At 47.2% G+C, this 18,640-nt stretch overlaps 1 protein-coding gene across 1 annotated transcript in view; it reads right to left on the bottom strand.

Moving 5' to 3' along the window:
• Nucleotides 1–12,286: 12,286 nt before the first annotated feature.
• MAP2K2 (mitogen-activated protein kinase kinase 2) overlaps nt 12,287–18,640 on the bottom strand; it is a 44,118-nt gene continuing 37,764 nt past the window's right edge. Inside the window, exons 10-11 of the mRNA XM_014074129.2 lie at nt 17,316–17,361; nt 12,287–13,342 (exon numbers count right to left, since the gene is read on the bottom strand). Coding sequence (XP_013929604.1) covers nt 13,232–13,342; nt 17,316–17,361 — 157 coding nt within the window. The 3' untranslated portion in view covers nt 12,287–13,231. The remainder of the gene's footprint in view (nt 13,343–17,315; nt 17,362–18,640) is intronic.

Genomic DNA, 18,640 nt, shown 5'->3' with positions numbered 1-18,640 from the left:
CAGGAGACAATTAGTTCCCTTCATTGGTTCCTGACTCTCCGAGACTCCTTGCCAAGTTGTGCAGATCTCGGCCTGGCAGCTCTCCAAGCCAGATAAGGTCTGTGACCGTAAATCCTCCCTTGAAAGACTTTGCTGGATTTGAAGGAGCAGAATCCACAGTCAATGAATAAAAGGGGTTTTTGTCGGGACCAGGAGTTGGCTTCATGCTCTTGGGAAGCCTCGGTCAGAAAAGAATGCTCAGCTGGCCAGCTGATGAAATGAATGAAAATGAAAGGCCTGTCAATCACCCTCTTGTCCCTGAATTGACTAAGCCCCACCCCTTTTTGGTACTTTCCCTCCATGGTTTAAAAAAGGGGGAAAAACGGGATTTCAAGTCAGGAAGGAGAATGGGTGGAGCCTCACCAGATTGGGCAGAGCCTCCTGGACATTTGATAACTAGTGGGGGTGGGGCTGCTGATGGGCGGTCATGTTCGGGGTTCGAATTTCTAGAGGACTCACTCTGGGATGGTGTCTATCTCAAAGTTGTTAAGGGAATTGCGCTGCCGTTGTTAAGTTAGTCACACAGTTGTTAAGCGAATCTGGCTTCCTCCATTGATTTTGCTGGGCAGAAGGGAACCGCATGACTCCGGGAGACTGTGACCGTCGTAAATGTGAGCCAGCTGAAGCGATTCGCTTAACAACTGTGGCAACCAAAGGTCCTAACGTGGGGCAAAGCTCGCTGAACTGTTTCTCATAGCGACAGGAATTTGGGGTCAATTGTGGTCGTACGTCAAGGGACTACCTGTATATAATTTTATTACCGAAATATTAACAAGGACCGTGTTTCACACTTACGACCGTTGCAGCATCCCTGTGGTCATGTTCAGATGTCGGGCAACTGACTCACATTTATGACGGCGTCAGTGTCCCGGGGACATGTGGTCCCCTTTTGCAACCTTCTGACCACAGAGAAGTCAGAGATTCATTTTACAACTGTGTTATTAATTTAATAACTGCACTTAACAAATGTCTCAAGGAAAGCCGTAAAACTGGACAAAGCTCCCATAACCAATTTTTCACTTGGGGGGGAGGGGGCTAAATTCTGGGTTCCGTTGTGGCCGTAAATCCAGGGCTGCGTGTATTTTAATTTCTTTCTTTTCTGTAAGATATTTTGCTGTAAGCCCCCCAGAGTCTTTGGACACGAGATGGGCAGCCAGTACATTTTAAGTAAATATAAGTAAGTAAGTAAATATAAACCCTTCGGCATGGATGTCGTATTTAAATGCCTTGGGAAGGCCGCACTTGGAATACGGCATCCAGTTTTGGTCGCTACGATGTAGAAAAGATGTGGAGACTCTAGAAAGAGTGCAGAGAAGAGCAACAAAGAGGATTAGGGGACTGGAGGCTAAAACATATAAAGAACGATTGCAGGAACTGGCTATGTCTAGTTTAATAGAAAGGAGGACTAGGGGGGACATGATAGCAGTCTTCCAATATCTCAGGGGTTGCCACAAAGAAGAGGGAGTCAAGCTATTCTCCAAGGCACCTGAGGGTAGAACAAGAAGCAATGGATGGAAACTAATCAAGGAGAAAACAAAACAGTTCTAGGCTGCATCAACAGAGGGATAGAATCAAGATCACATGAAGTGTTAATACCACTTTATAAGGCCTTGGTAAGGCCACATTTGGAATATTTGCATTCAGTTTTGGTCGCTACGATGTAGAAAAGATGTGGAGACTCTAGAAAGAGTGCAGAGAAGAGCAACAAAGAGGATTAGGGGACTGGAGACTAAAACATATAAAGAACGGTTGCAGGAACTGGGTATGTCTAGTTTAATGAAAAGAAGGACCAGGGGAGACAGGATAGCAGTCTTCCAATATCTCAGGGGTTGCCACAAAGAAGAGGGAGTCAAACTATTCTCCAAGGCACCTGAGGGTAGAACAAGAAGCAATGGATGGAAACTAATCAAGGAGAGAAGCAAACTAGAACTAAGGAGAAATTTCCTGACAGTGAGAACAATTAATCAGTGGAACAGAATTTGCCTCCAGAAGTTGTGAATGCTCCAACACTGAAAGTTTTTAAGAAGATGTTGGATAGCCATTTGCCTGAAGCAGTGTAGGGTCTCCTGCCTAAACAGGGCGTTGGACTAGAAGACCTCCAAGGTCCCTTCCAACTCTGTTGTTGTATTTCTATTCTATTGAAGGGCCCGTTTAGAATTTTTACGCTCTAATTCAGCTTTTTTTTTTTTTACATTCTAAATCAGATGATTTTTTAACATTCTAAATCAGCTTTAAAAACAAACAAACACAACAACAACATTCTCAGTCAGCTTTGAAATGGCTCTTGCTCCGTTCTTCTCTTTAAGGGTTTTTATTCTTATTTATTTTTTGAATTGTCCCCCGCTCCGGTGGATTTCGCTTTCCAGCAACTCCTAAACAAAGTCTCCTCTTGGGTTTGCATTATTTTTTCTTCTCCCAAATTCTAGTTTAAGGGAGTTTTTAGGAACTTTCTGGGTTGTTTTTTTTTGAGCGGCGGCTGTTTTTATGGGTCGGGTCTGTGATGAACGCTGGTTGCGAGGAGGAGGGGTGCATTTGGAAGGCAAATGATAGCGAGAAACGGATGAACACAACGTCCTTTACGGAACCCCTCCAGTGGTTGGAGTTTTCTTTAGGACAAATTTAATTTTATTCTGTCGTTCGGCCCTCCTTGCCTTGTTTAGGAAGCTGGGAAGGGGAGGGGGAGAACGGGGGAGGGGAGGAGCAGGGAATGGGGGAGGGCAAAGCAGAGGGACAGATAGTTTGTTGACGTTGTGGGTTGACCTTGCCTGCTCTCCAGCCAACTTTGTTTTTTTATCACTTCTCTGCGATGTCAGACCCTGAAAAACATTTTATCCTGCCCGTGAAATGCTGCAGCAGAACCAAAGGGAGCCAGTGACATCACTTGGCCTTGGGATTCCTGGCTGCTTCCCACCAGCCATGGTTTTTTTGGGGAAGGGAAGCAAAACCTCAACCGTTAATTCAGGGCTGGTTGCTTTCAAAGGGAAAGCATCATTTGCATTGGTTTTTTTTTTTAATCTATTGTTTATGGACTCCCAAGGTCAGGGATATGAGATGGGCTGCTCTATCATCTATCTATCTATTTAACCTAGATCTGTTTGTCTATATCTATCCAGTCTGTGTGTCTATTCATCTATCTCTATCCACTGCTTATCTATCACCTACGGTATCTATATATGTCTATCCACTGTCTATTTATCCATCCATCCCTCTCTCTCTCTTGATCTATTTGTGTCTATATCCTCTATCGTAGATCTGTTTGCCTGCCTATCTCTATCTATCCACTGTATGTCTATCCATCTATATCACGTTATCTATCATCTATGTCTATCTTTATCCACTGTCTGTGTATTTATCCATTCGTATTCGTATTTATTAATTTGTATGCCGCCCTTCTCAGGGAGGACTCAGAGAGAGGTGAGGGTCCGAGTCCCTGCGGGGAGTTCATTCCAGAGGGCCGGAACTGCCACAGAGAACAGGCCAACCCTGTGAGATCTAATGGGTCTGTGGGAGGTAATTGGCAGCAGGCAGTCTCTCAAGTACCCAGATCCAATACCATGAAGGCCTCTCTCTCGATCTGTTTGTCTCTTTCTTTATCCAGTGTATCTATCAATCCATCTATCTCTATATCTCTCTATCTCTCTATCTCTCTATCTATCTATCTAATTATCTAATCTATGTATCTTGTCTATCAACTAGCTATATCTATCATTGTCTATCATCTATATATCATCCATCTATATCATCTATCATCTATCTTCATTGTCTATCATCTATCCATCTATCTATAACTATGTCATCTATCGTCTGTCTGTATCTCTCTCTATCCACTGTGTAGCCATCTATTTCTATCCTCCCTCTGTCCGTCTGTATCATTATCATCTATCTATATCTATCATCTATCATTGCAAAAATGTGACTTACGACCATTTCCGGGAGTTGGAAGTCCACAACTGGTAAAGTGGCCAAGGTTGAGACTCCTGAGCTAGCCTGTCATCAAATTACTTCAAGGTTGATGAGCCTTCTGGAGAACTACGCTTGTCCCATGTGGTGTGGAGTCTGAGCTACATCTAGGAGTTCAAGTTCAACATAGGGACCTAATTCTTCACCTGGCCAACTATTTGTTCCAGCGGTCACCAACTAGTGGTACGTGGACCACTGGTGGTTCGCGAGAACATGTTGGCGGTCCGCAGAAAAATTATTTGCATTTTTTAATATTGCACTAAATCAGGGGTCCTCAAACTACGCCCCCTGGGACGGATACGTGCAATGAACGCTTGTGTTGCTACAGAGAGTCTCCCCCTTTGGGGTTTTTTTGTGCAGGTTGGAGGGGGCAGAAATTCTGACTCGGGGTCTGCTTCAGCCTCCTGGTGAGGGGCTTTGGGCGAAGGCTGGAGGGAAGCACCGCTGGTGGCAAAGAGCCGGAGGGCCTCGTTCTAGTGGGACTGCATCATGGCCTGGAACTGGCTGACCATCTCAGCCCAGTGAGCCTCCAGGCGCGGTACCTGGCCTTGCATTCCCGCAGGTCTTTCCTCTGCTTGGAAAGTCTATGCTGGTAGTCCTCAGTGAGCTGCTTCTGCTGAGCCTCCTTCTTGGTCAGATCCAATTTGAACTGATCTGTTTTGCCGACTCTCTCTCTCTCTCGTGGTGGCTCCTTAGCTCCAGCAACTGCTTCCTATTGGGGCCCTAAGGAGCCCGGGCGGGCATGGGAGGAGTGGTTGGGAGGGGAGGAACAAGTAGAGGCCAGCAAGGCGCTCCTTGACGTGAGTGACATTGCGTTAGCCATGCCCACCCAGTCACACGACAACCCACACAGCCAGTCATTAGGCAAGATCATATTAGTGGTCCTTGGGATTTAAAATTATGAATTTAGAGGTCCCTGAGGTCCAAAAGGTTGGGGACCCCTGGTTTATTTCATACATGTTCTTGGTGGGTGGTAAAAGCCCCCCAGGTGATGCGTGGTAGAGTCCATGTGGTGATGATTGCTTTGTTGAGGGAAAGGATGACACAAAGCCCTCAAGAGGTCCTAGCTGGCCACAATAACCCTGGACAGGCCCCATGAGAAACCGGTTGGGGTGCTCCCGAGAGGTTCCTGAAGGATTGTGATGATCTTGGCCTCCTCAAAGCTAGGTTTTGGACAAGGACGTCATGCTGATAGGACATTGGTCATTCCTGGTGATCTTCAGCAAAGTCAGGACAAGTGTAGAACCACCCTGGTTCCCTTCCGTCTCTCAATGGCTTTGGATACCATTGACCCAAATATCTTCCTGGCTCATCATGTTGGAAGTCGAGATCCAGGGTTATGTCCTCTTGGTAGTCACATCCAATCAGTGTGTCCGTGGGGTGGAGGAAGAGATCAAGCTTGAGTCCCTTTAGTTGGGTGGACTCAAGGCTCAATTTTCCACTTTGTTTTATACTTATACTAGTTGATAACCCGGCGTTGCCTGGGTATTTATAGGAGGAAAATGTCCGGACCAAATGTAATTTCTAATGTTGGATTTTCCCCCTTACCAGAGGGATCCCCTTGTGGAGTACTGTGAAGCGATTACCATGGCAATTCCACTGCGCTGTACAGTAGAAGCCATTTTAAGGCACAACAGGCTGTATCTTAATAGAACACACACCCCAAGGGGTGCTAGCGGTATCTTATCCCCACAGTATTTGTTTGCAGAGAGTAAGTAATCTGTGTATCAAGTTTGGTTGAAATTGCTCGAGGCGTTTCAGAGTTATAATACACATACACACACAACCATACACACACACCAGCCAATTATCCCATCTAAAGCTATTCCAGATACAGGACCAGCCTGTCTCCCATGGTTTCTGCCAAATCTGCTTAATCGGGCATATTATGGGTACTATCACAGCGGCACAGTGGCCTAGTGGTGAAGACGCTCGCTTCCCATTCGGAAGGTTGAGAGTTCAAATCCCAGGTCCTGGCAGATGTTTCTCTCTCGGGGGGCAAAAATATCTGCTGTGAACTCTCTGTAGGCATCCGGAAGGGCATCTAGACAGTAAATGTTCAGTTCCATTCAGCTCCTTGACTCCATCTCAAATTAAGGGTTGTAAATTAATTCTGGGTCCTCAATTAAAATGCCACTTGATGGGACCGAGAACTCAGAGTTGTCAAGCGAATCATTGCAGTTAGGTTAGCAACATGGTCACTAAGTGAGTCCAGCTTCCCCACTGACTTTACTGGTCAGGTGGTTGCAAAAGGGGATCACATGACCATGTGACACTGCAACCATCATAAATCTGATCGGTTGCCAAGTGTCTGAATTTTGATCAGGTGACCATGGGGATGCTGCAAGAGTTGTGTGAAAACCACACTTTTCACTTTTTTCAGTGGCGTTAACCCTAACCTTAACTTTGAACGATCACTAAATGAATGTTGTGGCCTGCCAGGAGCCGGCAGAGCTGGCAGCAGAGTCGGACAGTGAGGAGGTTGGGGAGGAACATGGGCCATTCCTGGGGGCTGAGGAAAGCTCAGCGGATGGCTCTGCATCGGAGGCAGAGAGGGTGCTAGACAGCAGTGAGGCTGAGGGACAGCCGGAGCCTGTTCCCAGTGTGCGCATGCGCAGAGCTGCCAGAAGACAAGAACAACTCGGAAAGCAGGGTCGGCTTGGGAGTAAAGCCACACCTTGGAGGTGATTGGCCCCTCCCATAAGAAACAAAAGCGGAACGAGCAGAGGGAGTGGCCTTTTGCAGAAAACAATTACTTCATTCTGTTGTTTCAAGAGTGGAAAGTTCTGTGTGACAAGTTTTGCCTTGCCTGGCGCTCGGAAACTAGTTATCTGGCAGCTCGCCAAACGAGATAAGGTTCGTGTTGATAAACATTCCTCGGAAAGACTATTTGCTAAGCCTTGCTGGCTGTGAATGAAAGAAATCCACAGTCGTGTATTAAATAAAAGGGGTTTTGCCGGGACCAAGACTCTGCTTCATGCTTGTTAAGGAAGCTTGGGTCAGAACAATAAACTGCTCTAAGTCAAGGACTATCTGTCATGGTTTATGGGATTAATTCCCTCGAACTGAGCTACTGAAACCCACTTCTGCAAAGTTTTCTTGGAAGTAGAAAAAAATAATTAGCCACGCAATGTCGCCTATATTTATACTTTAAAAAGAGAGAGAAGCACATTGTAATGTAAAGTGCCATTTATTTTATCTCCCCATGATGAAAATATTTCCTTAAAAAAAATTGCACCATCATAATGCTGAACACATTCTCCTTAAAACACCCCTAAAACAACTAAAGCCAAAACAAAACAAAACCCCAAAACAAATTTAAAAAACAAACAAAACAAAAACAAAACTAGAGCAAAACATACCGAAACTGTCAAACATATTTTACTAAGTTAATTTTTTTTTTGTTGGTTGGTTTAAAAATTTAAATAAAGAGGCAGAGAAACACGAAAGACATCCCTGGGGCGCACGGACACCCCATCCCCCCCGTTTCCCTCCCATCCCAGCTAAAGCTTCACTGTGCAGATATGGGTTCTGTCGAAAGAATCATAATTAAAAAGGAAAAAGAAAAAAAAGCAGTGCCCGTTTTTGGACGGAGCGACCCCTGGTGCCGTTTCTTAACTCCAAACGCTGAACAGGGCACATTCAAATCTGCAGGAGTCCTGTGTTGTCGTCCCCCCAAATTGGAGCAAAATGCGTTCACGCAGGGGAGACCAGAGAATTACAGTAGCAGCTAGTGAGGAAATTAAAAAAACAAAAACAAAAAAACCCAGAGAGCCATGCGCCACAGACCCTCCTGCCGTCACGCTGCAACACGGGCCACCCCGCAGGGATGTTAAGGTCCAAAATGTCTCAAGCTGGACGTTGCAATAGGAGAACGGACGCGCACTTGCCGTGACCCGCATAAAGATGGACTATTCCAGTGGACTGTTATGATTTTTGACATCTCAAAATGTTTTGGACACAACCTGTCCTTTCAGGATTGATTAAAAGATTTTTTTTTAAGGTTTCTTTGCATTTTGGGGCTCTTCCTGGGGAGAATCCACCTCCCCCGCCTTCCCTCATCACTCTCCAGCAGGGTGGGGAAAAGGGGAGGAATGAAAGCCTCCACAATGGTGCACGCAACCTCCAGGCTTCCACCCACTCTTAGCTGCACAGACCAGGATGGCAGCCTTTGTAGCATTCAAATACAGCCGGAGATTGCAAATTTGGCCACTTTTTAAGATTTGTGGACTTCAACACCCAGAATTCCCCAGCCAGCTTAAAGTGGCTATGTCTGCAGGCTCTAGCAATAGAGCAACTCCAGCTTTAAAATGAAGGCCTTCAATTGACTGACTTAAAGAGCTATGGCCATTAAAAAAAAAAACCAATAAAGTAAGGATTCTCCTCATACATATGTGCTAGTCGTTCCCGACTCTAGGGGGTGGTGCTCATCTCCGTTTCAAAGCCGAAGAGCCAGCGCTATCCAAAGACGTCTCCGTGGTCATGTGGCCGGCATGACTAAACACCAAAGACGCATGGAACGCTGTCACCTTCCCACTAAAAGTGGTCCCTATTTTTTCTACTTGCATTCTTACGTGCTTTCGAACTGCTAGGTTGGCAGAAGATGGGACAGGTAATGGGAGCTCACTCCGTTACGCGACAGTAGGGATTCGAACCGCCAAACTGCCGACCTTTCTGATCGACGAGCTCAGCGTCTTAGCCACTGAGCCACCATGTCCCTTTTAAAAACAATACAATCATTATTTTTTACTTGCAATATCTGAAACTCAACCAGCGGCCCAGCTACCCCAGGCCACTGCCTGCTCCTCGTGTCTTCGTCCCTCAAAGGAAATCAGGTGAAAGGGAGGAGAAAAAGAGACAAGAGAAAAAGAGACCAATGGCTTTCCTGGACAGGGAAGTTCAGAGTTGTAGTAGAACCGGGGAGAAATTCAGAGGAGGAGGAGGAGGAAGAGAAGCGGCGGTCGAGCATTTCTTCTCCATCAGAAGACATCCCTGAAAAGTCCTCTCCCTCTACCCCAAAAAAACAGAATGCCGCAGACTCTCATCGGAAAAAGCTGCAACCCGAGCGACAACCAATTAAAATTCCCTCCTCGCCTTGAAATTTCCTGAGAGCAAGACAATGAGAAATGATCTGCTGCGAACTCCACACTGGTGACAGGGATGGTATCCGGCCAGTAAATGCTCAGCTCCATTCAGTTGCCCCCGACTCGACCCCAATGCAAGGGATTACAGGGTCATTAAAAGAGAAAAAGAGAAAGAAAAAAGACGTAGCTTGGACAAAGGGGCTAACACAAGAAGACCCTACAAATTTGACTTCCCGGAGTTGTACGTGCTCCATCACTGGAGGTTTGACAAAAAAAAGCCTGGACCACCATTTGACCAGGATGGTGTAGGGCAGGGGTCTCCAACCTTGGCAACTCTTAACACTTGTGGACTTCAACTCCCAGAATTCCTCAGCCAGCTGGCTGAAGTCCACAAGTGTTAAAAGTTGCCAAGGTTGGAGACCCCTGCTATAGCATCTCCTGCCTTGAGCAGGGGGTTGGACTAGAAGACCTTCGGGGTCCCTTCCAATCCTACGAGTAGTATGATTGGAAGGGAGTAAACTACAGTTATGGGATCTAGCTACACTTCATGGGGATGCCAGCCGTATTCATGGGGACCAAATGGAAAGACCTGCGGGAAGAGAACACGTCCATTTTGCTACAAATTTGGCAAAAGAAAAAGCTTGAATATTCGGTGGTCTTCCGTAAGACTTGGGTGGGAGTCTGTAGGAGCCATGCCGGAAAAGTACGGACAGCCGAATGACATCTGACTGGACATAGCCACTAGTTATACCGCTTTCATTTTTGGCTTCCTTTGCTCCAAGAGGGCTTGGAAATTTTACTCTGGCACCTCTGGGCTTGGGGCTGCCACTTTAGGATGGCAGTAGATGGAAGTTGGGTGAGGTTGCTGTACATGCAACTGAGATGAGGTGGCTTCGGCAAGCAGCGGGCGCGAGTATTCGAGGTGCAAACCCTTTGCAAGCATCAGGGCCTCCTGGTTAGCTAGCCAGCCAGCAGATCAATAGGCCACAGGGGACGGCTCTTGTCTGGCTGAGGCCCTTGCTCAGATCTCCTCCCAAATGGAGGTCGAGCGATCGATGGATCGAGGAGATCCACTTCCAAGGGGCCACGGAGGGAGGGGCGAGGGAAAAGGCTGCAACCCTTAAAGGAGGCAACAGCTGATGGGGGTATTTATTGTTCTCCCCCAGTAAAAAACATCACCTTCTTCTTGGTCCTGCAGGACTGTTAACTGTTTTTTGGGAACCTTGCTGGCAATCAAAGCATGCCTTTAGCCCACATGAACATTTTAAGAAGGGGAAGCGAGAAAGGAAAAGGAAAAAAAGAAAAGAAAGGGGGAGGAGAGAGAGAGAGAGAAATAAAGGGATGAGAAGGGAGGAAGAAAGGAAATGGAAAGAAAGGGATAAACAGAAAGAAAGGAAAGAAAGAAAATGGTAGGAAGATGGAAAGACAGGAAGGATGGGAAGGAGGGAGAGGAAGTAAGTGGAAGGAGGGAGAAAGAAAAAGATAAATAGAATGGATGGGAGGAAGGAAAGAAAAAAAGGAAAATGGGAGTAGGGAGGAAGATGGAAAGACAGCAAGGATAAACAGATGAGAGGGAGAGGAAGTAAATGGAAGGAGAGAAAGAAAAAAAATAAACAGGATGGATGGTTGGATGGTAGAGAGAGGAGGAAGGACGATGTTTTGGATAGGAGTTCGTCTAGAAGACCTCCAAAGTCCCTTCCAACTCTATTATTCTGTTAATTCAGACAGACAGACAAACAGGTAGGGAATGGACAAAAGGAAAGGAGGGAAGGAAGGAAAAAGGGAGGGAAAGAAAATGGGAGGAGGAAGATGGAAAGACAGGGATTAATGGATGGGAGGGAGGAAGTAAATGGAAGGAGGGAGAAAGAAAAAGATAAATAGGATGGATGGGAAAGAGGGAGGGAGGGAAGGAAGGAAAAAGGAAGTAGGGAGGAAGATGGAAAGACAATGAGGATAAACAGAGGAGAGGGAAGGAGGAAGGAAATGGAAGGAGGGGGAAAGAAAAAGATAAATGGAATGGATGGTTGGATGGTAAGGAGGGAGAGGAAGGAAGGAAGGAAGGGGATGGAGGCAAGGGGGCTGAAAACAGAGGGGGGGGCATCCTGGCCCAGCCAATGAAACTTTTAGTCCTTCCCCTCCTCCTCCTGTGTCTGCCTTTCCTCAGAGCCAGGGAGGCCGAGCGCCGCAGCCCCACCCAGAAGAGCCCCAGGTGTGCAGCCCAACCGCTCTGATGACACCGCAGCCTCCTGGGACAGCAGCGGTGCAGAAGCAGCAGAGCCCAAAGAAAGGAAAACAGAAGAAGCCGGGCAAGCCTTGAGGGGGAAACCGGAGCGATGCCACCCTCGGGCAGCCTGGTTGTATCCAAGCAGCAAAACAGAGGAAGGGAGAAGAGACGGCCAAGGCCAGAGGCGCTCCTGGCATTCACGACCTTGGGGGGGCGGGGAGGGGGAAGGGACGGACAACTGGTCCTCGCACTTACAACTGTCGCAGAACCACGAACCGATAGCTTTTCTGCCCACTGCAACCTCAAGCTGTCCTCCGAGGGCGCACCCCTCCCACCCCGTCTCCCAAAATTCGGCACTCTGTAATGGCTTCAGGCTCATCGTGTCACTGAAGCCTTGGACAGAGAAGGTCTTTTCAAGGGTGCCAAGTCTGAAGGCAAAGCCAGGACCCCTCCTGCCCGCCTCTTCGCCCCCAGACCCCAGTTCCTGCCCACTCCCCTTCAAAGGAAGGTCCCAGGACAAAACCAAAGGCAGGCAGGCAGGCAAAAAGAAAGGATGGTCACAGGAGGGAGTTGAGAGCTTGGCCAGGGGAGCCGTGTTTCCTGAACCGGGCCGTTTCTTTTTGCTATCTGCTCCCAAACGGCTTCCAGGAAGTCCACAGGCCAGGGGCCTTCCCGTCCCTGGGCCCCAAGAGGCAACCACGAAGCCATCTGATTGGCTGAACCGCCCGCTTTGCCCCGGCTGCCCCAGGCAGTGAGATCTATGCCCATCAGCAAATGCCCACCTTTGGATTCACCCACAGAAAAGGAGAGTGGAAAAGGGAGGGAGGGGGAGGGAGACAGAAAGATGCAGAGAAAGAGACAGAAAGGGAGAGAGAGAGAGAGAAGGGAGAGAGAGAGAAGAAAGGGACACAGAGCGAGAGAGATGGATAGATTAGAAAGAAAGAAAAAAAGAAAGAAAGAAAGAAAGAAAGAAAAAGAAAGAAAGAGAAAGAAAGACAAAGTAACAAGGGTACTTGGAAGTCTTAGTCAAACCTTCTGCTCCAACAGGAAACCTTATACCAGTGATGGTGAACCTTTTTGGCACCGAGTGGCCAAACTGGAACGTCTGTGCATGTGAGCGCGCCTGAGCACTGGAAACCCCAAAACCAGCTGGCCGGCCAGCCCGCCCATGCCTGTGGTTTGGGCATTTTGGGGGCCTTTTTCAAACCTCCTGAAAATGGTCCGAAAAATGCCTGTTTTGGGGGCTGTTTTCAGGCACCCGTGAAGACCAGCTTGCCGGTGCGCATGTGAGCGCCAGAAACCAGAAGAGCAGCTGGCGACGGCATCCCTGCCCACAGAGAGGGCTCTGCGTGCCACCTCTGGCCATAGGCTCGCCATCACGGCCCTGCACCATTTTGGATATATGGCTGTCCAAAAAGAAAGTGAGAAGAGAAAAAAGAAAGAGGAAAAGAGAAAGGAAGAGAGACAAAAAGAGATAAGAGATGAAAGGAGAGGAAAAGAGGAAGGAAAATAAAGAGAGAGATGCAGCCAGCCTATCCTGGAAACTCTTTCCTCCTCTCCTCCACAAACCAAAGAGCAGCCGGGCCCGTCTCGGCCAGCCCTACCCACGCAAAGCCGAGAGCTTGCAGAGAGCGAGGGATTCTCCCACTGCAGGAAGAGAAACCAAACCCCAGAAGGGGAACAGGAGGAAGAAGTTCCTTTCTGCTCTCGGGGCCACGAGAGAGAGAAAAAGAAAGAGAGAGATAATCTCTTTCCTGACAACCCTCCTGCCTGGTTTGTTCCGGGTGCAAAGATCGAGGGAGGCGAGGCCAGGGGGCTTCTTCCTTCTACCGGGAGGGCAGCGAACAGCAGCAGACAAGCAGGTGCACGAGGGAGGGGGGGAGGGAGGGAGGGAGGAGGAAGAACAAGGCAGCTGGCATGGCGGTCACATGGCCGTGCGGGTGGGGGTGCTGGGCTGCTTCAACCGCAGCGTCTTGCATAGCCAGCCGGCAAAATCCACCACTTCCACCTCGGCGCACTTGATGAAGGTGTGATTCTGGAAAGCAAACGGGAGGAGAAAAGGGGGGGGGGGAGAGAGAAAAAAGAAGGGGTTATAACCATAGACGTCATTGTCGGAAGTACGGACAGGAAATGGTAGCTTCGCGAGGGTGGGGAAAACAAGGGTCAGGGGTCAAAGGGAAGCTACCGGGGTCGAATTTCCCTGTCCGAGCTTTTTTGCGAAAGGTGTGGGACGGAGGTATCTAAGCGTGTGGCCCTTTAAGATTTTTGGACTTCAACTCCCAGAATTCCAGAGCTAGCAGAGCCTGCTGGGGAATTCTGGGAGTTGAAATCCACAAAGCTTAAAGGAGCCACGCTTGGAGTCCCACGGGTGTGGGAATTTTGAAAAAGGACACGCAGAACGTCTGTCGCAGTACAAGTTAACCTCAATTTACAACTGACCGTCTGAAGTTACAAAAAAAGCAACGGACGGCCAGTCCTTGCACTTATGACCGTCACAGCACATCAACAAAATCCAGAGCCTTGGCAAACTGGTGTCTTTTACGGCAGGTGCAGCCTCCCAGGATTGGCTGACAGCCGTCTGTGACCTTCCCAGCTGGCTCCCGACAATGGGACACTTGGATTCGCTTTAACGACCGTGCAATTCACTTAACAACAACACTGGTTTTCTTAACCAGGGAGGGGGCGGGGGGAGTCCCAAAGGTGCTTTCTTCCCAATAGACAACTGGAGTTTCTTGGGTGTCTTTCCCTCCTTCTGAAAACGTTTAGCTTCTCATCCAAGAAGTTTCTTCCGTACTTAAGAAGAAAAAAGCTTCTTGGATGAGAAGTGAAACTTTTTCAAAGTAACAAACACAAAAAAGGCCAATTGCTCTTTTGGAAAGAGCACCTTTGCGACAACTGTGAACTGTGTGATAGATAATCTCCGTAGGCATGTGCAAGAAAGGTTGTAAAAACAGCAATCACTCATTTAATAAGTGCAGAGAAGAGCAACAAAGAGGATTAGGGACTGGAGGATAAAACATATGAAGAACGGTTACAGGAACTGGGTATGTCTGGTTGAATGAAAAGAAGGACTAGGGGAGACATGACAGCAGTCTTCCAATATCTCAGGGGTTGCCACAAAGAAGAGGGAGTCAAACTATTCTCCAAGGCACCTGAGGGTAGAACAAGAAGCAATGGGTGGAAACTAATCAAGGAGAGAAGCAACCTAGAACTGAGGAGAAACTTCCTAAAAGTTAAAACAATTAATCAGTGGAACGACTTGCCTCCAGAAGTTTTTAAGAAGATGTTGGATAACCATTTGTGTGAAGTGGTGTAGGGTTTCCTGCCTAAGCAGTGTTGTGGCCCCCCCAGTGGAGCTGGCAGTAGATTCGGACAGTGAGGAGGTTGGGGAGGAAGATGAGCCAGTCCTGGAGTCTGGGAAAAGCTCTGATGAGGGCTCTGTGTGGGAGGCAGAGAGGGGGCCAGGGCCGTATGCCAGCTATCAGCTGCCTTTGGAGTCAGACATCTGTGAGGCAGAAGAACAGCTGGAGCCTGTTCCAGTATGCGCATGCGCAGAGTGGCTAAAGAACAGGGGTCGACTTGGGAGTAAGGCCACAGGTGGACAGTGAATGGCCCCTCCCAGAGGAAATAAAAGAGGAGCGAATGGGGAGTGGAGTTTGCAGAAGACAATTAGTTCATTCCTGCATTCTTGCCAAGTATTGCGGCCGGTAATTGTGAACTGTCTTGAAAGACTGTGGGCCAGGACTTTGCTGGAGAGGAATTCACTATAAATTAAATAAAACCGGTTGAAACGTATGACTGTTGACGCTTCCCAAGGTCACGTGATCCCCTTTTGCAACTTTCTGAGAAGCAAAAGTCAATGGTGGAACCCAGATTCACTTAACTGGGTGACTAATTAATCCAGGGCAGCAATTCGCTTAATGATGGCAAGAAAGGTCACACAAAAGGAGTCAAACTCGCTTAACAAAGGTCTCGCTTAACAGCAGAAAATTTGGGCTCAATTGGTGGTCTGGGACTTGCCTGGGTATTTTCCCCCTGTCATTAATTCAGTTCTCATTTGATAGTTTGTGGACGGAGGGGTTGGCTGGGAGCGGAAAGCCCCGTTTTGAAGGCCTCTGTCGAATTTCTGTTCCTTGTAGATAGCGGACCCCTCCTTCAAGGCACACATGGCTTTAGAAGGAAGTCAAACCCACCCTGCTGTTTCACATCACATTTGGGTCACATGTGCTTATTCATGACTTGAGGCTCTCCGGACCATATTCAAAGTAAGAAATGCAAGTGGAGAAAAAACTGGGGGATTATCTCACCAGCACAGAGCTGGATACGATTCTCCTGTCTGGAGATAAGCCGACAGACAAGTTCTATGTGGAGCCCACTTTCTGTTTCTATAAAAAGCCGTGTTTTTTCAGTCTTGGCTGCTTTAAGATATGTGGACTTCAATTCCCAGAATTCCTCAGCCAGAAGTCCAGACATCTTAAAATGGGAGTTGAAGTCCACACAACTCTGGGAGTTGAAGTCCACACAACTTAAAATTGCCGGGGAGGAGAAACATGAATTCAGAAACTCATTCCCTGTTTCCCAATGGATTTTTCCTTCTTTCTGAAATCTTTTTAAGGATTTGTGTTTTGGGCAAGGGGTAATTCAGAAAGAAGTACATTTCTGAGTTCTGACAGCTTGGGATAATTTTAAAAATTGCACGGAGCTGGCCCGTTTTTGTCAGCCAATTGAAACAAACAGCAAAGGGAAAATCATTTTAGATTCATTTTTAGAACTAACTAACTAACTAACTAACTAACTAACTAACTAACTAACTAACTAACTAACTAACGGAAAGGAAGAAAAATGTTGTGCTCAGTCAAAAGAGACTGGGAGCCATCAACGCAAATGGCTATGAATGAATGGATGATGTAAATCTGGCACAGTTAACTGGTGGCATGGGAGGATCCTGGTTTACGGGGGGAGAAGACCCTGACCACTGATGGTGTGGAGGGCCCAGCCACAGGTTGTGTGAGAGGACCTTGGCCACTGTGGGTGTGGGAAGGCCCTACCATTGGTGGTATGGGAACATCCCGGCCACTGGGAATAACAGAATAACAAAGTTGGAAGGGACCTTGGAGGTCTTCTAGTCCAACCCCCAGCTTAGGCAGGAAACCCCATACTGTTCCAGGCAAATGGCTATCCAGCATCTTCTTAAAAACCTCCAGTGTTGGGGCATTCACAACTTCTGGAGACAAATTGTTCCACTGATTAATTGTTCTCACTGTCAGGAAATTTCTCTTTAGTTCTAAGTTGCTTCTCTCCTTGATTAGTTTCCACCCATTGCTTCTTGTCCTGCCCTCAAGGTGCTTTGGAGAATAGCCTCTTCTTTGTGGCAATCCCCGAGATATTAAAACACTACTATCATGTCTCCCCTAGTCTTTCTTTTCATTAAATGAAAAAGGATGTGCGAGGACTCCGGCTACTGGGGGTGTGGGAGGATCTCGTCCACAGAGGGTGTGGGAAGACCCTGTAGCTCCTCAGTTTGAGACAACCTCCTATCTGCCGTAAATAGTGTCTGGAAGAAAAGTATATTCCACCCAATTCAAGGCTTTTTCCTGGACAATCTACACTAGGGGTCAAAAACCTTTCGGACCTCAGGGACCAGTAAATTCATAATTTTAAATCCCGCGGACCACTAATATGATTTTTTTTAAAAAAAGATAAATAGTATTTAGTGCAATGTAAAAAAAAATGCAAATAATTTTCCTGCAGACCACCAAATTTTCTCACTGTTGGTGACCACTGATCTGTACAATCGTTTTGCGATTCTCAGGATTTTCGCCCTTGGTACCGTACCCCAAAAGGAGGAAGGGGCTGCACACCAATGGAACATACACATTCACACTCTGAGGAGAGTTAACAGCGAGAGAGATGGAGAGGGACCAATTTGCCTGGAGAACGGAGCAAGGATTTGGATCTCCTTAGTGAAGGAAATTTGGTTTTGGAGCACACAACTCGACAATTCTTACCATCAGCATCTTTAGATCTGCTCGTTCAGCAGGGTTTTTAATTAAGCTGTGGGGGGGAAAATAAAAAGAAGGTTGGTCAATTATGATCACTGCAAAATGCCCACGTGTATATTCCTTTTTTTTTGGGGGGGGGGGGGGGGGGAGACTAGCCCCATTGTTTGGGGGATGCCAGATGCACAAAGCTCTCCTCAGCTGTCCTGATCTACATCCATCCACATGGCTCCGTCATAAACAAGGTCATACCTTTTTTCTTTTTTTTATGCACAGTATATAAGTGATTGTATAAAATGAAAATGAAAATGAAATAAAATATTCAGTACATAAACAAGGTCATACCAAGATCACAGCTGGTACCTCGACTTACTTCCTTTAGCAACCATTCAGAGTCATGACGGCACTGAAAAAAGGGACTGACGGTGTTTTTTTTTCACACTTCTGACAAGCAAAATCAATGGGGAAGCCAGATTCACTTCGCAAGTGTGTTACTTAATTTAACAACTGCAGGGATTCCCTTAACAAACATGGCAAGAAAAGTCACAAAATGAGGCAAAACTCACTTAACAAATTTCTCATTTGGCAACCTGGATGCTGGGCTCAATTGTGGTTGTAATTCGAGGACTACCTGTATGTGACTCCCTAAAGTTATATAGGTAGTCTTCGACTTACAACAAAACTGCAATTCTCTAATTCAATGTTCATTTGAAGTTACAACGGACTGAGAGAAGTGACTTACAACCATTTTTCACACTTACGACCATTGCAGCATCCCCGTGGTCATGTGATCAAAATTCGGACGCTTGGCACCTGGCTCGTATTTATGATGGCTGCAGTGTCCCCGGGGAGTCACATGATCCCCTTTTGCGCCCTTCTGACAAGCAAACTCAATGGGGAAGCCAGATTCACTTAACCGCCGTGTCACTAACTTAACAACGGCAGCGATTCATTTAACAACCGTGGCAAGGAAGGTCATGAAGTGGAGCAAAATTCACTTAACAGATGTCTCACTTAGCAACAAAAATGTGGGGCTCCATTGTGTGGTTTTAAGTCGAGTACAGGGAAGCCTCATCCCGATGGAAAGAGAGGAACCGACAGCTTTGCTGAAGGGCATTCAGAAGTTACCTTTTCTAATCTTCTGATGAAAATAATCTGTCGCTACCAAGGAGCCCTGGAACTTGGACTCAGACTAACTTCGGAACCTCCTCCCAGAGGGGAGCCAAGAGAAACAGACCGTGAAGTGGGTGTGTGGGGTCTCTAACAAGGCTTCGAGCTCTAAGCACATAGTGTTTATAAGCAGCATCCTGAATAATGGGAAATGAGCTTCCTAT

Source organism: Thamnophis sirtalis, unplaced genomic scaffold (genome assembly GCF_051295495.1).
Source record: "Thamnophis sirtalis isolate CommonGarterSnake01/CBP01778 unplaced genomic scaffold, rThaSir2_p1.2 scaffold_1, whole genome shotgun sequence".
Taxonomy (NCBI): Eukaryota; Metazoa; Chordata; class Lepidosauria; order Squamata; family Natricidae; genus Thamnophis; species Thamnophis sirtalis.
This window is presented reverse-complemented; position numbering and strand designations above follow the sequence as displayed.